Genomic DNA, 26,825 nt, shown 5'->3' on the forward strand with positions numbered 1-26,825 from the left:
ATATCAGTCAGAATTTTTATATCTACTTTGATACCTGCTTTAGACAGAAATTTGTGCATTTTGATGGAAGAACTATCAAGTTTTTCAGCTAAAAGACTGTTTGGGACCAATTAACTTGTTAACCACAGACAATGAGTGGGAATAGCAATAGCATGCTAATTATGCACACTGCAGAACTAGCATGCAGGGTTGAGTCTATTGCTCTGATGATGAAAGCAATCATGAAAGATGATTTCACATTAGTGTCCGAGAAACTCTCCCCACCAATAAGTGCCATTGCTGAATATTGCCGGTTTTGCATTCGTAAACACATTTTGATAATTATAACTAAACGTGGTGTCATGCCCAATTAATGTCCCCTGATAGCATGCCCATTAGTTCCCCCATTAACGAATTCAACAATTCTAATGGGATTAGCACCATGGGATGCTAATTGAGCATGACACAGGGAACTGGTATGCTTCCCCACACACTCTTTCTAATGATGAAATTAATGAGCATTTTATGAAACACTGTCTTATGAAAGCGTATTTAGTTCCTGTAAAGGCTGTCACAAATTATGCTGTTTTTTCCCAATGTCTCAGATATACGCGACTGATGAGTGGTTTCCAGGCACAGTGAGGAGAGAACGTCTCTTAAAAGCCCATGGGCATGATTAGTTGCATTAGTAACATGGACAGCGCCCATTTCATCTTAAACAAACTCAAGGGCTATTAAGCAAGAGTACGCTGCTCACTATGTTAATGGCTCACACTACATCACCAAAACCTATAGCAGCTTCCATAGGACAGTTGTCGAACAGATATTTAATTAACTTTTTGGAGTGTTAGTACGTAATTTCTTTGTGCCTTGCTCACTGTTTTCCATTGACCATTAGTTTTTATAGTTAAAGGGAGAATTTTCAGTATCTTCAAAAGTATTGACTGTATAATTTCTGTTGTGAATCTGATCATTTTAAAGAAGTGGTTCTGGGGCTCACTGAGGGTTATCAGCAATGTCCAATGGGGCCACAGGTTGACTTTCACAGGATGAAAAAAAGGGGTATTAAAAATAAAAAGTGACGATAATGCTAAAAATAAAACAATAATAATAATAATAGGAAGAAGAAGAAGAAACAAATTATGAAAATTGGTAATACTACTTTTCCCCCCTCAATGCATTTTTTTCATTGAACAGGTCTGCCTCTCACTTAACACGACTGATATGATTTTATTGCATTTAAAAAAAAATCTAAATTAAACATTAATTCAGACAACACACTTTGGTCAGGAATAATTAAAGTTAACTGTTAAACTGCTGGCAGACGATTTTATTCAGAAAGGCTTTTAGTTGCTGTGGCAGAATTGATCTCCCATCGTAAAGAAGCTCCACTGAATACTTTCAAAGGGAGGAGGGATAGGAATGCAGTGTTGTCTCTGTCCTGACTTCTCCCTAAAGCTGTTTCTTCTCCTCCTTCTCTCTCTCTCTCTCTCTCTCTCTCCTGCTCTCTGCAGTAAGCATATCACAGGGCTGACTTCCCTCAGCATCCACACAGATATTGATTTGATCATTAAATCTTCATCACAAAGAGGAGATGCGATACTTTGTGTCTCGGTGCTTTCACTGGAGAGCACTCAGTCAGGCTGTTAAGTGTATGAACCTGAATGATGTCATATTTTAGCAGGACAATAACCCCATCTTATGTTGATGGTGCCAGCCCCTGAAATTTACTGCTTTGGGGAATGTCCTATCTCCGGGCAGAATTCCTCAGCGGCTATAGTTCTGTGCCAAGAGAGATTCTGGTGCTGGTTTTCCAACTTCTCCTCTGTAATCTCAGATATTGCAGCGTCAATGGTCAAAGTTAGCTTTAGGTATATGTCAGTGTGACAATATTTATCAACTAAATGTGCCTACCTGTTACATCTAGTGACACTGCACTTTTATTGAGCTTGAAACTCGTTTTAATGCTGACTGTGGAGTTGAATGTTTACTTGTGTGTGTGTGTGTGTGTTGTGTTTTGATGTGTTCATGATGAGCGAGTGATTAACCCTCAGCGTTTGATTCTAGGCCTCAGCCGTGGCCCTCAGCCCTCACAACGATGGAGGTAGACGCTATAATGATAACCAGTGGCACCATCTGATTGCTACCAGGAAACAGGCCATGGGAAAAATCATTGTCGACAATCAATACAGCGGTAATGACGCAAACGCATATGATATTCATAGGCCAGCCACACACCCTCATTTCTGTCCTGTTCGGTTATTCAGTGCCTGTAAAGCCCCCCACTTGAACAGATTTCAAGCAAAGGAATTATCAAGGTTAATTGTTGCCATTCATTGTGTGATTAGAATAATTAGGCCAAAGAAGCCTCTCCTTTCCTGAACTTGCATTTCAATTAAGACTAGAGGTGTGAAGCGGAGTCTCCCGCTTCCTGTCTCAAAGCGGTCTCAGGGGATTTTTCCAACTTGAGGGAGGATTGCTTAATCTCAGTCACTCTTTTGGAGTAATATGACTTTATCTGCACTGGAGCACCAACTGAAACCATTAGAATATAACAGTAAAGTTGTTAGAATACTGCTGTGCCCTGCTCTGATTATTAGACCATCCAGGAACAGTATCAAAAGATTTTTTTTTTCCTCCAACAGGATCAGCATCAGCCACAAGTGGGAACACCATCATTGGTCAGAACACGGGTGTCTTCATAGGAGGGATTCCAGAGAATTTTACCATTCTTAGAGAAGACACTGGTAGTTTATTTCCTAAAATCTGATTGACAGTGTCAGTGTATCTACAAAGAGTTGCAAGGGCTTGTTATGTGTATACAGGTCAAGCAAAGCTGGTGCAGCAGGGGTTTGCTGGGTGTTTGAGAGACGTGATGGTGCAGAAATCCAGTGGCACTACTGATGCATGGGAGCCTCTGGACTGGGACTCAGCACTTGAAAAACATGAGACCTATGAAAGTTGGGAGGGCTGTCCTGCTGTCTCTGAAGATGGGGCGTACTTCCTAGGACATGGTATGCCCTGCTTTAGTCTTCTTTAACACGGTCTGATAATTTGTAATGTTGATGTAGAAATTTTCTAAGAGTGTATTTCTTTCATCTTTTTTAATATTCAGGTTTTCTGAAGGTCAAGCCTGAAATATTCGCTGGAGGAGATTATTTTGAAATATCATTTGAGTTCAAAACTGATCAGCTTAATGCAATGCTGTTGTTCGCTTATGATATAGATGGGAAAGATTTCATTTTGGTAAGTTTGCTTAAATCTAAACATTAAGGATATCAGTCTACTTGCACTTAATATATATTATTAATAATTAATAACCAAAATTCTGCAATAAAAAAAAATCATATTAAATGTATTTAAATTGTATACATTTAGATTTCATGATTTCTAACTAGTTATGGCACTTTTCTTGCTGTTGAGGTACCACCTCAGTATGATATCTGATTTAGTGAAATTAAATAATTTAATCAACAATATATACAGAAATACATTTGTGCAATGTCCCAAAACATCCTTGTAACTGTTGTTTGTGTCCTCATGACATCCAGGCGGAGCTGCAGGGTGGAGTTCTTTTCTGGGTGTTGCGTTGGGGTGAACAGACGGCAGAGTTGAGCGTATGGGTTGGCCTGTCCTACTGTGATGGGGGCTGGAACACTTTAAATGTGCTGAAGAGAGGCCTGTTAGCGAGTGCTGGCCTCAATGGCGTATATGAACAGGACAGGAAGGGCATAGGTGGCCCTCTGACCATCAGCTCTCCACTCTATCTAGGGGGAGTCCCACCAGGAGTGAAGCACCCAGCCCTGAACAAACACAGCCTTCTGCACAGTGAGTTACTTGCTGTTTATTTGAAGGTTTATTATTCTGAAAACGTCTATAAATAACCAAAAAAATAAAGTTGGAAGTGCCCTCTGATATATTTCTCTGACTTGAGTGCAAGCTCTGTTTTCAATCTTGGATTGTTCATTATTATTTCTGCAGTAAACTATTTGAGTCATTATAGTTACAGAATTATGGTGGTTTTCAAAATATATAGATCTGATAAAATCTTTCTCAAAATGTACTCAATCTATCAGGAGTTTACTAAATCCGGCCAATTCAGAATGTAACTTAAATATCTTTCTCCCTTTGTCTCTTCTGTCTCTGTCTCTCTTTCATCCTCTTCTGTGCTACGCTGCAGGTTTTGGCGGCTGCATCAGGGATGTTAGATTCGCACGTGGGCCTGTCGTAAGCTTGGCGGCCGTGTCCAGCAGTGCTGTCAGAGTCAATCTGGATGGATGCCTGTCAGCTGACACCAGCGTTAACTGCAGGGGAAATGACTCCATTCTGGTGTACACGGGCAGAGACAGGAGTGCAGAGGACCTGACACTGCAGCCCTTCACGGGTAAAAGCAGCATCCGACCCCTTTTCGCAAGCACATCCCCACCAGCACGGTAGCCAAGCCTCATTGACCCGCAGCTATTTTGGCCTCACGTTGCCTGTCTTGTGTCTCTCTCAGGCGAATGTTTGGCCTGATTTGTCCTTTCTGCTTGGGGTTTGTTATTGTAAAGACCAAACAGAAGAACAACAGAAAATGTCCAGCCCAGCAATGGGTGCAGACGCGACACCAGGGGCACGGAGAGGTCATATCTAGAACAGCAACTGCTCTCCCCTTCATCAGCAAAACTGTTGAGAACTGCATTTAGATAATACACACAGACAAATGTAGCCGAGTCACCTCTCTTAAGAGTAATGGAGATGAAGCAAGAAACAGTTTGTGTTCCCACAATAGACTTACTGTGATCGGGGTTACGTATTAACATTCAGTGAAAAAATCCATGAGCCTGTTGAGTCTCGATTTCTGTTGAGACATTCTGATGGTAGAGTCAGAATTTGGCGTAAACAGAATGAGAACATGGATCCATCATGCCTTGTTACCACTGTGCAGGCTGGTGGTGGTGGTGTAATGGTGTGGGGGATGTTTTTTCTTGGCACACTTAGTGCCAATTGGGCATCGTTTAAATGCCACGGCCTACCTGAGCATTGTTTCTGACCATGTCCATCCCTTTATGACCACCATCTACCCATCCTCTGATGGCTACTTCCAGCAGTATAATGCACCATGTCACAAAGCTTGAATCATTTCAAATTGGTTTCTTGAACATGACAATGATTTCACTGTACTAAAATGGCCCCCACAGTCACTAGAATGTGGCATTACTGCTATATTTTAGGTTAAGTCCGACTACGCACCCGAAAAATCTGGGAACACACAGATTGTCCAGATACACAAAGCACGCAGATACGTAGTCAGACAACAGACAACAATGATAATACAAAACAGTTTATTCCGAAGAACACCATTTAATAAAATACGACACGATCAGTAATAATAAATCATAAAAGAAAAATAGTATAAGTCACACATCACACAAACACTTACCACTTCAGAAAATGTATCCTGACTATCAGATCACAGCTACCACTCGTGCTCTCTCACAACACTCCACCCATTGTGAACACTACAAACTATCAATCAAGCCACCACCACACCCAGAAGGCTACAGGAACCATGGGTACCCCAGATTATGAAGGGAAAGACAAAAACACAATGAAGCATAAAATCACGCTGACCAAAAGATGCCTGTCTTTATTTTACTTCTTGACAAACAGATAAACCAAAAATCACAAACAGAAAAGTACAAAACCCAAACATTATTCATAACATCCAAACATAAGGGGTGACACCCATAGATGTTCGTCACTGTAAGATTATCCCACCCCCATCCGCAGTCCACCAACCGAGGAACAGCGTCACAGTACCAATTTAGATGTATCCTGGCAGGCTGTACACCGACGCGTGTCTTAATCAACTCGGACGTCGCCTTGCACCAGGTGGAGACCGACACACTGTCAAATTAGAATTCACATACCAGTTCACAAAACTGCACAGTTCGAACAATGACCTGTAAGTGAAACACCATCCAATCCACCCGTAGTCGTTCAGTGTGACACACAGATAAGGGTTACAGGAAGTAGCACGGGCCGACTGAGTCTTCAAAGCCTCCAAAGTCTACTAAGCCTTCTGCAACATTTCCATGCCTTGTACCACAGCGGTAAATAACTCAAACTGCAGAGTGCACTCAAGGACATGCTAATAAAACGATTCGCCATAATAAGCGTTCACTCCGTGTTCAACCACGCTCCTGAACCTAAACTGGCGCCCCATGATGACATCATGACCCGGAATAGCACCACCCCTTAGGTGTCTGTCGTGTCTTTTGTTATACTCACGGAACACCATATTTAGGAATTAACCCTATGATGGCTGATTACATCACCACAGACACACACACACACACATATGTATATATATATATATATATATATATATATATATATATATATATACTGATTAGTATAGAGAAAGCACATTTCTTTTTAAATAGTTTTTTCTCTTTGTGTACAGAGTATTTGTACAGAGTAATGGCATCAGGAGAAGGAGGTTGGACAGCCGGGCCATGGCAGCGGGGGCGCAGTGGAGAGACAGGTAGGACAGATGCCAATAGGCCAGGGATAGCCAACTCCGGTCCTGGAGGGCCACTATCCTGCAGAGTTTAGCTCCAACCCTAATTAAACACACCTGAACAAGGCAATCAGTGTTTTCGGGGTTACTAGATAGATACAGTCAGGTGAGTTTTTATGAGGGCTAAAGCTAAACTCTGCAGGATAGTGGCCCTCCAGGACTGGAGTTGCCTATGCCTGCAATAGGCAGTCAAATGTCAGCAGTTAGGCTTTGGTTCTCACTGGAAAAATCCTATGGTCTGATGTACGCACTTGCCTTAAAAAATATATTCACATAATCAACATTGATAATGAATCCAAATCAGCATATTATAATGATTTCTGAAGGATCATGTGACACTTGAAGACGGGAGTAATGGTTGCTGAAAATTCAGCTTTGCCATCACAGGAATAAATTGCATTAAAAAAGGATTCAAATAGTAAAGTTATTTTAAATTGTAAAAATAATATTTCACAGTATTACTGCTTTTACTGTATTTGTAAACAAATACAATATATTCAGACCTGGTGAACATAAGAGACTTCTTACAGAAACTTAAAACAATCTTATCGACGCCAATCTTTTGAACGATAATTTACAGTAATGTTATATGTATTTAGGTAAATACATAAAGTACAGTTTATGGTCCCAAAACATTAAAGTCTGGCTACTATTTGTACTTTACAGTAATTTATACTGAGCACAAACACTCTTACTCCTTCAACTGAGACAAAAAAGGCCTACAACTTAGCCAGTACTACAGGCTCCATACTGCTATTTGTTTGTGTCATAGTTTTAAGGCCAACCCATTTTATTCTTATCTGCACAATATATGTAGCAGTCAAGGAGATGAGATGTGCTTGAAGATTAGCTTATCGCGAAGTTCTTGGTAAGAGCGTGCATCACACACTGCCTTATTACAGATGAAGATGCTGTCTGGGAAAGAGGGAGAGAGAAGTGGTGGTGTCCTTGAGACAAAAAGGCTCAGATATGTCAAATGATGGTTAAATATTTTATTTAATCATGCATATTACTTATGCGCATATAAAACAGTAGACTTTGCAAGCTACATTGGGCTATGAAATATGGCTTCAGTTTATGTATAAACACGTTAAATGATTATAAATGTGTGTTTTTTTATGACATACATGTATTTGACATTTACTACAATGCACCTTAAAGTCAAAGTAAATTGCCATTTGCCACCCATTTCATTTATGTAATTTAATGCATTTTGAATAAAGATTAAGAAGATATGTATTTTCTTTGAAGTAACATACCCATTAAGAAAGTAAATAGGGTAAATTTTGATTTAATTTTAAATTTCCACTCTCTGTATAGTTGCACATTTACTTTCACTTTCACAGTTCACATTTGTAGATCATGAATCACAAAGATTTCCTACTTAAATGTGTACACACCGCATTATAGGTCAGAACAGCATTTCAGTGATCACACTGTATCACGCACATCTGCTGTCTGGCTTGTTTTGACTGTATTAATGAGGGTTAAAGAGATTCTGTAGTCTGTGACGCATCGTAAATGATGCTTGTTGCATTTCTGCATATGTTTGACTGTTTTATTTATACCTCCTAAAATGGGAATCCTGGAGAGAAAGCAAGCCATTGCTTGATGGGCATGAAACGTAGCCCAGAATGAATGCTGCATGTACAGTCATATTAAATCAATGCTGAAAAAGTTATAACTCTAATAAATTGTATTTATGCTAATAGTTAGATATGATTTACTGTGTCCATTAAAAGTGAGGAATGTGTGTGCTGCTTTTCTTTGGCCTGACACACACTTTCTTTCCTTCCCAACTGGATTCTCACACTCTCATTCCTCTCCTCCCCCTTACTTTGCCTCTTTTGCTCTCTCTTTTTCCTGCTTTGCTTCTCCACATGTCTCTCTCACCTATTATTTCCTATACAGTTCCACAAAGTGTGCTGCCTCCCTCCAGAGTTGGGAGTGTAAATGGTTCCAGCGTGGAGGTGAGCTGGGAGGAGCCGGCGGAGGTCAGAGGTGTAATTGAGAAGTACGTACTGAAAGCATACAGCCGGGACCGTCCCTCCTCGCCCCCCATCAGCGCCACCTTCCCCGACTCTCAGCACCTGACAGGTAAGGTTCATACCATCCACCTGGAGCTTGGCTTTGACACCTTTTAACCCTCATGTTTGGTTAGGGGTCTCAGTTACCCCAGGGCCATTTTAATAGCTTGAAAGCATACTTAACATGAAGTGATCAGGTTAATTCTTAATGATGTCATGAATTTGAAGGGAAAATAACCATTTGATTTTGAATTTGCTATTATTTTATAACCTGTGCAAAATTTCGAAAACACTTTATAGGAATAATGTATCCAAAAATGGAAATATCATCTTGTGGAAATTGCAGTAATTTGCAAGAGACAACTTCTCACTTTGAGCACACGAATGCGTGTGTCGTTTATTTCTAAGCAAAAACAGAATAACAGAATAATGGCGCTGACCGGCGTGTTACGTCATCATGCATTCTGATCATTTAAAGGGACCACGATCCCTGAACAGTTATGCAGAACACAGTGTACAGAACTACACTTAACAATGGTGAATTATGTCTGTAACATTCACTACAATCTTTTTGTTTCAGCCCCATATCTTTCGAAACCTTCCAAATTTTAAAGATAATCATGCACACTTTTTAACAAGGGGTGAAAGAATGTCCAAGCTGTTTTATACAATTTAAATCAACTTTGACCAGGACTATATATCAATATTTTCAGTGAAAAAGTAAAAAAAGTGTTTAATTTTAGTTTGCTCACAGTGAGGAACGTCATGTGGCTTCAGAAGACTCAGAATAAAGTGCACAAGTTTTATGGACTTCAGAACTTTTTTTGTTCTTTTTAGAGCATGACAGTCACTGGTCTCCATTCACTTTCATTGTATAGAAGAGAGCAGCCTGCTGAATATCATTTGTTTGTGTTTTTGGATGGCATAAAGTCATACAAGTTTATAATGACAGGTTATTTAAATAATGAAATTATTGTTGTTTTGGTGAAGTATCCCTTTAAAAGCTAAATTTATTAAAGGGGTAGTTCACCCAAAAATTAAAATTTGATGTTTATCTGCCGACCACCTAGTAACACAAACTGAGATTCTTAACACAAACCTTTGCAGTCTGTCAGTCTTATAATGGATGTGAATGGGAATCATGACTAAAACATACAATAAAACAAAAACAAAAAAACATACCCAATCAAAACCAAATTAAACCCTGCGGCTCGAGGTGATACATTGATGTGTAAAGACACAAAATGATAAATCTGTGCAAGAAACTTAACAGTATTTATTCAGAAATCTCCTGAGCACATCCTTCTGAGCATGTTCTCAACCAGGCGCGTAAGGCGTTTTCTTCTTCTTGCTTTATGGTGGATCGCAGACTTTATTACCGCCACCTATCTCTCAAGTAGAACATTGAGGTGGCGGTAATGGAGTAAGGAGAGGAAAGGAGAGTTTGAACAGTTTGCACATTGCGTGAATCAGAGGTAAAAAAAAATAATAATAAATAAATAAATAAATACTGTTCAGTTTCTTGCACAGACAGATCATTTTGTGTCTTTACACATCAATGTATCATCAAAAGCCGCAGGGTTTAATTTGCTTTTGTTTATGTTTGCTTTTTTTATTATTATTGTATGTTTTAGCTGTGATTCCCATTTACCTCCATTTTAAGACTGACAGACTGCAACAGTTTGTGTTTAAAATCTTAATTTGCATTCTACTGAAGAAACTAAGTCACCTACATCTTGGATGCCCTGGGGGTAAGCAGATATACATCACATTTTTGGGTGGACTGTCACTTTAATGCTCCAGACAGTCTGTAGTCACGGCAGTGTTCCCTATGTGACATTGCAAGTTTATAGACTGAAAATCTGCTTGGTTACTTGAAATTACTGCAAAGAGCAAATGAGGATCTTGAAACAACGATTACGTTCTCAGATGACCAATCACCATGGCTATACTCTGTCTCTGGGCAAAGCGTAACAAGAAGACCTTTTTTTTTTGCCTTGTTCTTGGCACGCTTCAACCTGTACAAGCCAAAGCTGCACTAATTTATGATAGCCGTGACACCAAAAGCAGAATTACACAGGCAGATAAAAACTCCGAAAGCAAATGAGTGGGTAACGAGGAGTAGCAGGTCAGGCTCTTAATTGAATTAAAAGACGTCTGACAAAAAAAAAAAAAAAATTACACTACCTTGCCAGTTATAGCTCGGCTGGGGTGTTTACCTTCCAACTCTTCCAAGATCTGTCTGCTACATGGATACAGTGGAAGCTAGCCAAAGATTCACTCATACACTCCATTAAAGGATCCTGCCTTTATTTTTGATGACAAAAAAATAAAAACATCCAATTTTAAAGTCTACAAATTAATTAAAAGCAGTACTTGCTGAGGTCATCTGTTCTGATTCATAAATAATTACAGAACTGTTGTTTATTCAATATTTATAGTCTGAATGTTTGGTTTTTAAATGTCAATCGAATTTAGATGGTTTCATGCACTCTGTAACTAACATTTCAAAGTGCATAACTAATTGTGACTGACAGAAAACGTTAATGTAATATGGCTCATATTTTCTTTTACTTTAGGTAGTTTTTGCTTCTGTCTGTTGAGAATGAGTGACTAATTTGACTGACTTCCAAGTGAACATGTGTCAGAATATAATTTGATTGGATGTCTGTGATCCTATCAAAACAGACCAGCAGTCATCCAGCTCCGAACAAACATTGCTGAACTGAGGTCACGTCTTTAACATCTTCAGAAACAATCACTAAGTGGTAAAAGTCCTGAGCGATTAATTAAATTCAGAGGTATATCGATCACAGCACAGCTGGATAGTGACTTTCATAGCGTGCAAGAAACCCCCTTTAAATAGCATCAGCCACTTTATCCATTAAATAACATCATTAGTGTCCCATATCCTGAATAGCAAAGGCAATATCACTTTCCATCCATCTGATTAATAGGAGATATTACTGTTTGATAATAAAGACCTTTTTAAATCCAGACCTATTATCAGAAGTGATGGTTATATTACGCTGTGTTTGAAAAGCCATTGCATTAAGGAAGCGGAGTTGGGGAGGCCCACTTTTTGAAATATGGATGCAAAAAGAATGACATTTACCTCTTGCTCTCTGAAACGTTCTCTTCCTCTCTTCTTTCACAGGCACTTTAAGTGGCTTGGCTCCTTTTAGCAGCTACAGTATTACCCTAACGGCATGCACTCAGGCCGGGTGCAGCGAGAGCCCGTTTGCCATCGGCTTCAGCACTCCACAAGAGGGTAAAGTCATTTAAAAGGTCCTGACTCCCACATTTCTTTGATGAATAATAAAAGTGACGAGAGGGACTCAAATAGTGCCGAGCCATTTGCTTGAAAACTCCAAACTAATTTGATGACAAAGTGCAATGCCAGGCTGTAATTGCGCCATCTTATTTATTTTTTTATTTCCCCGTCTCGTTCTTATTCCCGTTTTCGGAGAGAGTGGTTTTAGGAACAGGGGTAAGTGCGGCATTGAACTCTTTCCCCTTTAATGACATGCATTTGTAATAGCTGTAATGCAGATTAATGGGCTTTTTAATTGCTGTTACATTGTTCATGCGAGAGCCGTGTCTTAATGTACGGCATCTGAAAGATTATTGAAAGCTTCTTCATTTCACTCAAGCAGAGGAGTAAATCTAAAGACAGTTTGGGCTAAAAAGAATTGATTGTGGAGCCGAAAAGTATGAAATCGAGAGACAAGTGGCCTATTTCCACCAATCTCGTTCAATCTGGTGAGGCTTGCTCCTGTGGCATGAGCTCACCACGGAAAACATCATTCCTCTCGCTCAGGCTCATTCTTTATTGCCTTCACATCTGACCACACAGGCAAGACAAAGAACCTTCTTCCTCAGTCAGAGAGGGAAAAAATTTAATGTCTGTTGAACAAGAGATTTTTTCCTACATGAAACAGCAAGAACAAAAACAGATTAATTGTCAGCAGCAATTCTTTTTTTCTGTATGATTGTAGAAAAAGAGCTGATTTCTCTCTTTTAGCAGTGAGTACAGAGGTTGAAAAATGTAGATATATATATATATTTTTTTTTTTTTTATCTAAGTTGGGATAAATTGCCTTGTTTAAAGGATAGTATGACATTAAGGGTCATCGTGGAGTGAAAAAATCGATCTGATGTGGACTTGATTAATAACTCAAATTACAGTATCGATTCTCCATGAGGGAAATTTTTAACATTATTTTAATACCTCTTACAGATTCAACTTTATTCTCATCTTACTCTTGATCAGAACATGTTTGACCTAAATTGCTCGTTGAGGCAGTATTTCTCTGTCAGTGCAAAACCTTGTAAAATATGAAAATATATATTATTAGTAGTAGTAGTATTGATTTAACCTGTTGAATATATAATAATCATACAATAATATTTTTATCCTATTTTATTTTTGCTGTCTCTACTAACATGTGTAATTAACTGTTTGATCATTTTATTAATGTCTTATTTTTAATAGCTCCGGAGGAGGTTCCTTCACCTTCTGCGATCTCTTACCCCAACTGTCTGTCTGTCCACTGGGACCCTCCACTCAAACCCAATGGTATCATCATCCAATATATCCTCTACAAAGACAATACTTTTGTGTACCAAGGCAACTTAACCAGCTTCAATATCACAGGTAAGCAAGACTTGAAATGCAAGACTTGCCTATGATATCTGGTATCCATTGCTTGAATGGCAAGTGTTCAATCAGGGTCAAGTATGCATTAACTAGATTTGGGACCTTTACTCATTCATTAAAGGAATGTTCTGGGTTCATTACAAGCTAAACCATATAATTAGCATTTGTGCCATAATACTGAATACCACAAAAAAAAGAAAAATGTCAATGTTAGAGGTTTATTGAGCCAAAAACTATTCAAATGTAATTTTACACAACCAAGCATGCTCTTTTTGACCCCTAGAACTGAACGGATTGTTACTGTACCATTAAGACATGGTATTGTACACAGTATATGTAAATGACCTCTCTTATGATTGGTTAGCCTCTGTGTACTGCCCTAGTTCAAACTCTTGTTCACCTGGTCATGCCAATTCAAGTTGCAGAAATACAGAATACGGTCACAACCAATTGTCTATTATCCATTTTTTTTATTTCTTATTTTTTTTATGGAAATTAGTTCGCAAATAATGTGTATCCTGTATCCATGTGATATGTACACTTTAATCAACTCATCATTCGTGCTTTAATTCAGTGTTTACCAATTATGATTAGAAATAAAAGAGAATAGAACAGAAATGAAAAGCAAATGGAATGCAGAGATTAAATCTTGTTACCTTTTTATGAAAGAAAGAAAAAAAAAACATTCAGACCACATGGTGGACCCATTGGCCAGACTTGAACTAGAGGAATAGCTGTCCATGTTCCTCTTGATTTAATCAAATCCTGCAGTGAATAGGTGAAGCAGATGCTCTGCTCTAAAGAGCGTCACTTGTATTACTGTATTTCATCTTGCCAGTAGAGTCAGGGGCAACAGCCTGCCATTGTTTGTTGTTTGTTTTCTTTTTTCTATTCCCTGTGTGCTCTTTTTGCGAGTAGCAGTAGCCCCTGCTCTTGGCGGTAGTGCAGGAATATTGTGAGATGTTTTATTAAAAGGCTCCAATGCTCCAGCCGCCGTTTGACCCAGGGTGAGAAGCATGCCTAAATGATATGGAGCCCCCAAAAGGCCAATTTACACTCAGGACAAGTATATTCTCACTGAGATGAATCATTCAGAATGTCAGCCCCCTCCTTCCCTCACACACACTCTCACTCATAGACAAAGGCACTTCCACTACTGGACTGAAAGGAGTTCTCAAGCATCTAAAAAACCTTGTGACTTGTGTATACATAATTTCCTTTATATATACTTATTCTAAACATAACTGTTTTCAATTATAATATATACATTTTAATTAAATGTATATTTTTTTTCTTGTGATGTCAAAGCTGAATTTTAATATCCTGATTTGGTGCTCAAGAAAGTACACTCAAGACCTTATAAGCAAATGTTGTTAATTAATATTTCTAAGTACTTAATTGTATACAGTAATTATGTAACAAGGACACCTTAAAATAAAGTGTAGCACTTCTTATCAATTATTACAACAGTTGTGCTGCTTATTATTTTAGTGGAACCCAAGATACATTTATTTTGTCAGGATTATTTGATGTATAGAAAGCTCAGAAGAACAGCGTTTATCTGAAATATTTTGTAATGAAAAAAGTAGTTTGTAATATTTTGTAAGCATGCATTAATGGCATCATCCTTTAGAAAGTGACATATTTAAAAAAAATGGTGCAAAAGCTTTTTTCACTCAGATTTTGCTAGTAAATTTCACAAACAACTAAAAAGAAAGGGCAAGTAACACTTAAACATTACATTTTGAAGTAGAGTATTATATATTACATATAGTATTAATTGTCTTATAAAACATTTTTTTTTACAACTTCAAAAAATATTTTTTTACAGTGTAATATGACTTCAGTTTAAGTTTAACAACATGGAGTTTTTTTTTTTTTTTTGTCTCATGCTAAAACATTGCATCCTGTTAAAATTACAGAAACTTCTGATTTAAATGTAATAAAATTATAATATGTTGTGTGTATATATTATAAAGATAAAGATATATGAAAGAGAATCTAACATCAAACGTGTGACACAAGTACAATTAATAAAGTTTTAGTAAAAAAAAAAAAAAAAAATCCAAGATTTTCTTATACATCTTCATTAGAAAGAGTGATCAAAACCAAACATTTCATGGCTTCAAAACAATAATCAGCTTGTTTTTAAAGTAAAAAAATCATGGTTTTCATAATGGTACCAACAAATCAGTGAGACCAGGGTCTTATTCCACATCCAGATTGAAAATTACAGCTTGCCTGAGTATAATCATTGGGGATCTGTATCCAAATATAATTTTATTGCAGCACCTAACCAGTTTTGATGTTGTCACAATGTGAGCTCTCTTTTTACTCAACTTTGTCTAGTTTCTGCTGGTCCCGTACAAACCAACATAAACAAGGGTCACACTGAAGTCAATGTCCTCAGTCCACTCTCCGAGAGAAATACCTGAGCTCATATCACATTAAGTCTGTGTAAAGAGCCATGAAGTCTTCAGTAGCACCGCACCGGGGTCTCCGTTTACATCTCCTTCTTTTTGATCAGCCCGACCTTCTCTCCTGAATGGCTACAGATATGCCTGACTACATATGTATTACAACCCCAAACCAAAGAAGAAAATGTACCGAAGGCTTTGAGAGAGCATTTCTCATAAGACACATTGTGTGGCAGGATGTTATTTTCAGTCTGCTCTGTGGGGTGTCCTGTATTTATTGTGGGTCGTTGTAAAGGCAGATGTCTGATGTGATAAGAAGCTATGGAGCGCTGCATTGCTGTGGCTGCTGTCCTCTCCCCTTCACCCCGCCACACGCAAACCCGGGGATTCCAATTTCTTTCAGGATATCTTGGCTCAGCTTCCAAGCTGCCCCCTGCTGTGATTTTGGAATATCTCACCTCTTTTATTCCTCCTTCCTTGACAGTAAACTGCTTTCAAGCGCTTCAAGGAGAGATCCTCCTTCCTGTCAAGAGGAGTTTTTGAAACGAACCACTCTCAGGCAGTGTTTGCGACTTTGTTCCAAGTACAAATGATTAACACATGATTCCAGTCATGTGGAAGCAGGGGCTGCTGTGTGTGAGGAAGGGAGAACCAGGAGCTCACTGATCATCAAAACAACATAAAGAACCCAAACATGTAAAAATACTCCAGTACCAGAGATTAGATCACAGTTTCAGGTCATATTAGAATTACATGAAGTATAGTGTAGGTTAGTGACCAAATAGAAAGGTTAGTGACAAAATTCAGAGAGCTGGGATACAGATGTCAGCTAAAGATAACGAAACGACAACTTGTTTACAATTGCAGGTCATTTTCTCTGTGGAATAAGCATCATGAAATATGATGATATGTTGCATTCTCAGCCTTTTATTTTTATGTTTTGTAAAATGATTTATATAGTCTTTAATCATTTTCTGAAGCGATACTGAAGGTTTTTTTTTTTTCCTCTGTCCAGGTGTTGGTGTTTTCACTCCTCATAAGTTGATGTTGAGTGCTTGTACTGAGGCGGGATGCACCAACAGTTCCCAGGTTACCCTTTTCACAGGTCAGTTACCCCCCACGCATGTAGAGCCACCCATCCTGACCACACTGGACGCCCGCAGTATCCACGTACAGTGAGTATGAAAATATATATATATATATATATATACATTTTCAGTGAATATTATTATATATCTTTTTAATAATTAAATAAAGGTTTGTTTTGTCTGAATTTGTAAAGTTTTTAAATCATGATTTTAAAAGCATTTTAGGGATTTTATTTTAGAAACAATGCAGTTAAACTCTTTAAAATAAATAAATAAATAATAATAAACGTTTCACCCTCACAAGGTCTGTCCTTGGACAAAACACACTGGTGCACACTAACGAGCCATGAACGGGAGTGAAGGTGGTCGTTCTCACCTTTCATATGACAATGTTTTATCAAAGAGATACGCTAATGAGGTGACGGACATTTGGTCCTCTGTAAGGGGACGAAACACATCTCAGATCTTGTTATTCCTCACAATTATACTAAAACTGAGCTCTGCATGTCAAATCATAACCCTCTGTAGATACAATGTAACCCCTGTTTAAAAAGAAAAGTGCTCACACAAAAAATTTCACAGTAGGGGCGATTTATCTGACCAACCCGTATGTCAAATTTGAGAAGTTGTCCCTATCCACAGCATGGGTACATTAATCAGCTGAGTGTTTTCCATATAATCATAAAGTACGCCCCTTCCGCCAGTCATGCCATAGGCTATTTGTCCTTATTGTCTTTGTGTGTCCTCTGGTTGCAGTTGAGCAACCAGGGGAACGGAGCAGCGTAGCAGACCTTGATTTAGGGGCTAATTCTCAACTCCTGCCCCCACACTGGACCATCTCATTGGACTGCATGAAAATGCCCAGTCCGACCTTCTTCCAGCCTGTTTAGCATGCAGAAATCTCTCCAGCGTTTGACCCCTACCGCTTGACTTAGAGAGAGAAGAAGAAGAAAAAAAGAGAGTCTGCACAAGATTCTTCCCAGCAGCCTGCACCCTGGGCCTATAGCAATCTATCTGAAAGCCTTTAGAGGTTCATCTTCAGCTGCCCTGCGCCATCACTTAAGAACTATCCGGAGAGGGCACCATGCCACACAACAACACGAGGGGACGAAGAGCGAGAGAGAACTGAAAGAGAGTTAAGGAGCACTGGGAAAACTGAACTTATGTACACTTTGTTTTAAGCCAAGAAAGATGACAGAAGCGCTCCGGTACAAAGAAAATGTCATCACTTTACTGAATGATCAAAGGTGGGGAGAGAGCGAGAAGGAGAAGGCCACGAGGAGAATTTATATTTGAGCTGTCACCTACACCATGGCAAAATTCACCACCAGTTTACTTCCATCAGAAAGCTGCAATTAACTTACTCCCAGCACTACACCTTTACTAGTAATACAGTACCTGGAGATAGAGAGAGAGAGAGAGAGAGAGAGAGAGAGAGAGAGAGAGAGAGAGCTATCCTTTAGCATTCCTATTAATCTCAATGGCATTCTCCCCGAAAGCATGCGATTTCAAATCTGCCATCTTTGCTTAACTGTGCTCAGGATGTTTTGACCAGTCAGCTGAGATGTAAATATGATAAATTATGTTATCACAGTTGTGATTGGCATCCGCCCAGTCCCAAACCCTTTACAAGCAACTATCCTGAGATGTGCTTTTATAAAGAATCTAGGGTTTCAAAATGAATTGGGAACTGGTAACACCTCTACTTTTATATATTACAATATACAATATGTGTTTAATAAAAATGTAATGCATTTTATAACGTAATTCATTATTTGCTATTTACAAATAACATATTAAAAATAAATATATTTAAATAAATACATAAAGTATTATTTATTTACACTTTAGTTCAAAAGTTTAGTGCTCAGATAAAAAACTGTTACATTGATAATAATAAAATATTTTTTGATTAATTAGTTTGATTACTGAGGTTAATTAATTTGTTAATTAATTAGAATCATTTCTGAAGGATCATGTGACACTCAGTTTAGCCATCACTGGAATAAATTATATTAAAATAGAATATAAAATATATTATTAACGAGTTAACCAGCAAAGCCTTGACCACCTGGATCACAACATTCAATCTCTCTCTTGTCTTCGGCTGAGTAGCAGTCTTCCTCAACAGCTTTCATTCAATTATACTCGTTTCAGGCATTGAAGAAGAAAAAAAATACACAAGCCTTTTTTTTTATTCTCCTACTACCTCTGTATTAATGGCAGCGGAGAGCTTGTGATCTCTGTAAGCCATTTAATTAAAAAGATGTATATGACCCACTTTGTCTCATCACCGATTTTCATAACTTGATTATGTATCTGCTCGATCCTGACGGCAGCGCCTCTGAGGGAAACTCACTTTAATGATTGTCTTCACCCGCCAAGAGGGGGAAATGGTTATTGCTTTATTTCCATTGGATATTTCAATTTGAAAAGGACGAGGAGCTGCAATGATGATAGAGGGAGAAAGAAAGCGAGCGAGAGAGAGAAGGAGAGAGTTTGGGGGGGGGGGGGTAGAAAGGCAGCATTGTAATTTGACATTACAGATGATATCTCTCTCCCTCTCTCTTTTTTTTTTCTCTCAGGGTCTAATTGTAGATACAATGCCTTTGAAAGGTATTGCCTTGTTAGCAGAATCGTAATAGGAGAGGGTGAAGGATCATACGTGTTCAATACTCTTTTGTTGTGTTGCGATTTGCCTTTGAGAAAGCTTGCAAGACCCCGGACTGCAGGACATGCACAAACAGAATATCAGCAGAAACTATACAGCACCTTGAATAAATTAGAAATTTGCTCTCAGTATGATGTTAACTTCTCACCACCTTTACAGTGACGTTCAAAACAAGATTTTCAACCGTTGCAAATGTTTAGGTGGTTCTGTACCAAAATTATGCAGTTCATAGTTCAGTGTTTTCTTTGTGATGCTATAACCGAAGTGCAATATACTCCCAAGTCTTGCAAAAATTATATATATTTTTTTGTTGTTCAAGTATTATAATTGATTAAAATGTCATGTTATTAATACTATAACCAACTGCTTATCAATTATGCATTGAAACATCTTAATGGCTGTTGTCGTTTGCCTTTTAAAATGCTATTTAATTTATGCCTAAACTCAATTAATCACAATAATGAATAAGGTCACCTGTGGGTGTGTTTGCTCCGTGTGGACCAAGAGGCCCTTGTGAGCTTCGCACTAAATTAAGGAAACAAGGAGGGTCGGAGAAACATCAGGTCAAACTCATTGTACTTAGTTGCTTGATGATTCTTCCCATTACACAGGAGGTTACTGTCCTATTTCCCTCTTAAAACAACAATGATTTAAGCTCTGTCTTAGATTTGACACCATTACCTTTAACAGGGACAATTCTGACAGAGATATAAAGGTCATTTTACAAAATGGGTGCTATTTGTGCTCCCCATATACGTGTAAAATAAATAAATAAATAGAATCTTATCTTGACAATAAATGCTTATACAGTTTATTCACAGTTTTACTATGCTAAAAGTAGTTTTACTAAAAACACCAATGCAAATCAAGTAACGTAAATGATGTCTTTGTGTTTTTCCACCCTTAGGTCTGTCCTTGTCTTGTGTTTTTATTTTTTTTATATATATGAATTAATGTGAAATATATAGGAATAAAATGCTACTACATTGTCTTTATCTTTCTGTGTTTGTTTAGATTTTAGTTATATTTAAATGTGAGTTGTTCCTAGGTTGTTGCCAATCTACTAACCTTTACATAATTTTCCCACTCTAAAGTAATATAAAGTAAAATAAATTATATAACCCCCCAATATTTTTTCCAGAAGAGGAAAAAATGGGCTAATAAATCTGTCTGCCCTGTTACCTAATAGAAGACAATTTATAAAATTGTACTTTATTAATCACCAAATCAGAAGATGTATCTGAAACACAGCATGAAAGTAAAAAACAATCAAACAGCCAAAATATGTTTAGTGAACAACACGCACAAAGATGAAGGACTCTTTCTCTCTAAGTTTTTCATTTCTCCTCTCAGTTGTCCTGTGTGATCCTGTCTTTCAGATTCCTCGGTAGATAGCAGTGTCCTCTGTTCTAAATTTAGCCTTAGAAAGTCAAGCTAGAGAGTGAAACGCTCACCCACAAGGCTTTCCTATTTCTGTCCGCACATCCTCGGACAAAGTTGTCATGATCAGGTTTATCAGGCTCTGTCTGTTCTGAGTGGTCTACTGGTTTTTCCTACGACTGCTGCTGCTTCTGGGTGTACATGCAGCTCTCACAAGGGAAGTGCAGGGGTCATGTGACAGGATATCAGACTCAGTGTTTTGTCTCTGGTGTTCTTCAGGTGGGCTGCTCCGGTGGAGGTGAACGGCCTGCTGGAGTTCTACATGCTGTACCAGTCTGCCGTAGGAGAAGAGCCGGTCGTCGTCTATAACAGCTCTGAGCTTTTTGAGGATTATACAGTGCGGAACCTCGTCCCTGGATCAATCTACCTGTTTCAGATAGCAGTGCGTACGCTCAGTTTCACCTTACACACACCTAAATGAGTAAAGGAGAGCTCAGAATGCAGAATATCATATCACTGTGACTTTCGGTTTATGTTGTCCTTGGTAAATTTATCAAGTTGTGCCTTTTTAAAATAGTCATACTGAATATAGTGCAAAAGGATCATTGTGTGCCACATCAGCACCTTCATGACTCTGATTCAGATTACAACTTTGCTTTCTTGTTTCATTTTAATTTTGTATTTCTTTTTTTTATTGATTTCTTAATTGTGTTAAGAAACTTGTATTATAATAAAGTTAACAGAATATAATTTTTTTTTGACAAAGTTTGTATTATTTGTATGCCAGTTTAAGAAACTTACATTGCTTTGATTTTTCTTTCTCATTACTTTTTATTTTGTTGGAATTATTATTATTTTATAATTATATTTTAATAATATGAAAGTCATTTTGAAATAATTATTTGTGTATTATTTATACACAAGCCCAGATGTAATCTGCTAATTATTTATTAAGTTATTTTTTTATATTATATATTATTTTCTGTATTAATTTGGGGATTTTATTTTATTTATTTATTTATTTATTTATTTTTAATTGATTTGAACATGGTAAAATGTGTTTACATCAGCCTACAGACTTTAAAGTTTCTTACTGCCTGTTGCTTATATATTTACACTGATTTAGAGTAGACAGCATATCAACTGGTCAACTTTGTACATTTTTATTTTTCCACATCTTTAGAGCTTATAGTTTAAGGGAATATCTCAGAATTCCCTTGATAAAATGTGCTTAGAATCTTTTTAAATCTTTTTAAATCATGTTTATGTTTTATGTATAACTGATGAAAAGTTTGTCTCTTGACCTGCAGGCTTGCACGGGAGGTGGATGCACCCTCAGTGACCCCAGCGTCGCCCACACTGAAGAGAGTTCACCAGAGGAAGTGCCTGCCCCCAACATCCTGTCACTCTCCCCATATTCCCTCAATGTGTCCTGGAACCCCCCTCGAAAGCCCAACGGTGAGTGGGGTTAAAACTAATGCCCAGCAAAGGTGAATTCATATTCCAAATGACCATTTAGTTAAGGGTGCTTCAGGTTTAATGATGGGTTAGCACACAGAGAAGGGGACAGGAAAAAATTAGCACTTTGTGTGGCGGTGCGACTGGGCACGCGCATGACAAAGGAAAAGAGGGTGCTGCGTTTTAAGTGGATGAAAAGTGCTCCCTTTTGACTGATGCTGTGAACTGCAGCTTTAGCGCAGCTGCAGGCCTGAACACTGGATGAGGGACACCACTGCCGCCCCTGCTTTTGAGAGCAGATGCAGATTAGGAGATGTGCTTCTGGAATTCAGTCCTACACTTTTTGCATTTCAGTGAATGTTAATTCCCATTAAATTAACATCTATTGTATCTATATCTATCAAGTATGTATGTATTTATAATAGTTTACTATTTTTTGTTTATCCATCAAGGGTTATTTAGTGAATGAACTAAATATTTCATATATAAACGATTATATATATATATATATATATATATATATATATATATATATATATATATATATATATATATATATATATATATATAATATTTTTTTAGGTCAAGGGTGGGATAAGACAGTTAAAGGGCCTCTAATATGGTGTGATATATTCTAATATGATATATTATCTTTTTCAGGAATTTCATACCCTTTAGTCTTGTGTGGATATAAACTATAATTTAGTGTAAACTATAATTATAACTGTAATCAAATTGATATATATATCTGCATTCAGAGTAGTTTTGAGATATTGAACTTCAACGTTTTCTCATTCCATTCGACTGTGTAAATAGAACCTTATTGTTTTTTAAATAAAAATCCCATAATGTATACAACATTAAAAAAAAATCTATCACATAATATAAATCATTTGTCACAATAACAATTAATAATGCAATTTTGACAAAAATGTCAGATAGAATCTCATAATTCCAAGGGGACGAATATATATATGAAACAATTAAATAGGACACAATTGATTAAACAATACAGAGTATGTAGTTAAATTGTTTATTTAAATTAATACTTTTTTAAACATTGTATATTTTGAGGAATGGTTAAAATTTTCACATTTTCAAATACTGAATTAAAAAATAAATCTTTACAATTAAAACTTATTAAAATAAACAGATTAATGACTGTAAATCTTATTTTTAAATTACATACACTATCTGAAAAATATAGATGAAATTGATTTTTTTATATGCACTGATTACAGAAAATGCATAGCTTTTATAATTTAATGGACTGTATTTTGCATCTCAAGACCTACTCAGTGTATTATTATAGAACTATTGCAAAATAAATGCACAATAAAAATGCACAAATATTAAGTATTTATTTAATATTCAAGTTAATTAAAGCTCTTTTAATAAAAGAGTTAATTATTTCTCTGTGGATTGGGCCAAGCTGAGTTGTCCTTCTTGAACCTTTTAACTGACCGGTCCATCTTGAGGGGTGTGTCCCGTGAGCAGCTATAAAGAGAGCAGGAGCAGTATACGGTTGTGTTTACATGTTTTACAGCACTCTTTCACTAATGGTCGGCTTTAACAGAGGGCTTTAAACAAAATGGCCAGTTTACATCAGGGGCATGTGAGGAAATCAGTGGAGCAAACAGTGTTTGGGTATAAAAACGTGTCCTGGAAAAAGGGTTTGTGATAGAGGGGCAATTTTAGTCTTCAGCAGAAGTACAGTGAATGCTGCATGTTCTTATTGATTTTCAGGCATTAATTAATTTCTTTATAATCTTATTTTGGTTGATGTTTAGGTTATATCCTTAATTTTATTTATGTTTGAAATGTTGACTGCAGTCAACAATTATTTTGCTACTGTAGAGACATCTATTGCATTGTTGATTATACGAGAGGTTTACATGTCAAGCATAACCTCTATTCCCGCTTACGCTATCACATAGCTCTTGCCCACATACTAAATGTGTATTCATTTCCTCCACACAGGTGTGATTAGCAGCTATGGTCTTTGGATGGATGGCATGCTGGTGCAGAATTCGTCCCTTATGGGCTTGGAGGTCAGTGATCTGTCCCCATGGAGCCTCCACAGCTTCCGTGTGCAGGCCTGCACGGCTCAGGGCTGCGCTCTGGGACCCCTGGTGAGAGTCCACCACATTTACATTATGTTAATGCCTCCTCTGCATGTCAGATGGCAGCTCAACATCATAAAGGTGATCGATTCAGCCTGTTCAATAAAGCACCTTCTGCTCACGCTTGACATTTGATATAAATGCCACTCTGGGCTGGTTACTGCTTTGATGGGCCATATTTGGGCATTTTTCCAATATGTGTGCAATATTTAGTCAAATAGCCGGTTCTGCAGACACGGCAAAAGTTGGAGCAAGCAGTGAGAGGTTGAGTGGCTGTAGTGTTGAGCCACAAAGTGTCTGATCATCAGCGGACAGATGGTGGGGAAAAATAGTGCAGGCTGAGAATTTTTATTAAAGTAATGCCTCTTTGAACTGTCTCAAATTATGTATTTTAAGTGAGTTTAAGAAATTTCAGCTCAGACAATGTGAATTGTGACTTATTAATTATTAATTATATTTGATTGAACAAAGACAAACTGTTTTTGGACTAACATGCACTGATAAATAGAAACAGTTTATAATAATACTTTTCATAGAAATAATGCTTGTACTAAATTTGCCATGTTCGTAAGTAATATTGGTTTATTTTGCTATGCTGCTAAATTTCAGGTTCTAGTGTTTATGTGTGTGTGTGTGTGTGTGTGTGTGTCTGGATATTGCATGTGTATTTATGTGTGAGTGGGTTTAACCGGACATCAGTGCTAAATTTCGTTCCATCTCATGTGGCGTGTTTTGTAATTACAATAAAAATTCTCAACATACATTCCTTGAATCCTTTAGATTTCATGTTGTCTTTAAGTAAAACTAAATGCTTACTTCTAGTTTTAAGTGGACAGTATCTTATTTCTGTTGTCAGGTGGAAGGCAGGACTTTAGAGATGCCTCCCGCTGGTCACATGTCCCTGTATGTCCTCAGTGAGACTCCACACTCAGTGCGAGTCAAGTGGGAGGCCCCAGCTAAACCCAACGGAAACCTGACCTACACAGTTCTATTCACTGGGCCAGGTAAATCAAACTTAACTTCTCCCTTCACACCTCCACATCCTCCCTTAGTTCCTTTGAGTAAACGCAACACTGCTTCACTGCATGCTTCCTCTGCTCCTTGTATTGGCTTCTACTGTTTTCCTTTTGTTTATTTCCAAACAAAAATGCTATAAGGTCAGCGAACCTTAGCAAACACATGGTAATGGGCTAAAATTAATTGTGGTCAGCCTCCATTTTGCACGAGGTGGCTGCTGGGTGCTATCGTGGACCAATAGGGCTACAGGAGGACACCCATGCTCAAAACACACTCTTCTCCTCTCATTCTTCTTTAAACAGGTTTGGTTAAAAGTGTAATGGCACCCTTAAAACAATCTCCCTCTGCTTGCCAATCTGATCTCTGTTGGAGTTTCTCTTATGTTAGTTAGAGGATAAACGTTTGCCGTAATGAGAGGGTGAGGGGTGCAAACACACATTCTCTATGTGAATCTGTCAAGCTCATGAATCAGTTCGGTTCTGTAGAGGTACTGAAATGCAGATGCAAATGCTTGTCAAACACATTACGAGTGTGCACTTACATTGTACAGTACATATTGAACATGCATTCAAAATGTCATTGGCTATATAGCATTATTAGGACTGTCATCTAATATGGTTAGTGCATACTGAGCTCTGGTGCACATGCAAGTATCATGAGGCCAAAAAAATACCATTAATATACGTGAATGTTCAAAAGTTGGGTAAGCAAGATGTGTGTGTGTGTGTGTGTGTGTATGTGTGTGTGTTTTTTTTTTAATAATTTAATACTGTTTCTCAGCAGCCAAGGATGCATTAATTTGATCAAAAGTGGCATTAAAGACATTATGTATTTCAAGTAAATTCTGTTCTTTTTAACCTTTTATTCTTCAAAAAATCCTAAAAACAATGACTCATTGGAGAACAACTGTTTTGAACAGATAATATCATATAACAATGATTTTATATATGTGTGTGTGTGTGTGTGTGTGTGTGTGTGTGTGTGTGTGTGTGTGTGTGTGTGTGTGTGTGTGTGTGTGTGTGTGTGTGTGTGCGTGTGTGTGTGGGTGTGTGCGTGTGTGTGCGTGTGTGCGTGTGTGTGTGTGTGTTGTGACATATCAGGACACAACTCTGTATAATGACATGGGTATGACACAAGGAGAGGGTGACTTATGAGGACACAACCCATTTCCCCATTTTTCAAAACGCTTATAAATCATACAGAATGAGTTTTTTGAGAAAGTAAAAATGCACAAAGTTTCCTGTTAGGGTTAGGTGTAGGGTTGGTGTAGGGCCATAGAATATACAGTTTGTACAGTATAATACATTATACAGTGTGTGTACAGCCAACTCAACCTTTTTCCTTTATAGCCCCATAGGGCTGGTTTTATCTATTTTTAAGATTCAATTTGCATTCATATACTGTCAGTATGTGGGTGAATTGAGTGTAATGCTGAACCCC

General features: G+C 37.7%; 1 protein-coding gene across 1 annotated transcript in view; it reads left to right on the forward strand.

Annotated features, from left to right (window-relative positions):
- ush2a (Usher syndrome 2A (autosomal recessive, mild)) overlaps window positions 1–26,825 on the forward strand; it is a 202,054-nt gene that overhangs the window by 67,721 nt on the left and 107,508 nt on the right. The window contains exons 23-37 of the mRNA XM_026263516.1: window positions 2,047–2,173; window positions 2,625–2,726; window positions 2,805–2,993; window positions 3,095–3,225; window positions 3,531–3,807; window positions 4,160–4,363; window positions 6,428–6,508; window positions 8,456–8,641; window positions 11,729–11,842; window positions 13,067–13,228; window positions 16,664–16,823; window positions 21,067–21,229; window positions 22,098–22,245; window positions 24,226–24,377; window positions 25,225–25,372. Of these exons, the coding sequence (XP_026119301.1) occupies window positions 2,047–2,173; window positions 2,625–2,726; window positions 2,805–2,993; window positions 3,095–3,225; window positions 3,531–3,807; window positions 4,160–4,363; window positions 6,428–6,508; window positions 8,456–8,641; window positions 11,729–11,842; window positions 13,067–13,228; window positions 16,664–16,823; window positions 21,067–21,229; window positions 22,098–22,245; window positions 24,226–24,377; window positions 25,225–25,372 (2,344 nt within the window). The remainder of the gene's footprint in view (window positions 1–2,046; window positions 2,174–2,624; window positions 2,727–2,804; window positions 2,994–3,094; window positions 3,226–3,530; window positions 3,808–4,159; window positions 4,364–6,427; window positions 6,509–8,455; window positions 8,642–11,728; window positions 11,843–13,066; window positions 13,229–16,663; window positions 16,824–21,066; window positions 21,230–22,097; window positions 22,246–24,225; window positions 24,378–25,224; window positions 25,373–26,825) is intronic.

This window comes from Carassius auratus, unplaced genomic scaffold, assembly GCF_003368295.1.
Source record: "Carassius auratus strain Wakin unplaced genomic scaffold, ASM336829v1 scaf_tig00216558, whole genome shotgun sequence".
Classification (NCBI taxonomy): Eukaryota; Metazoa; Chordata; class Actinopteri; order Cypriniformes; family Cyprinidae; genus Carassius; species Carassius auratus.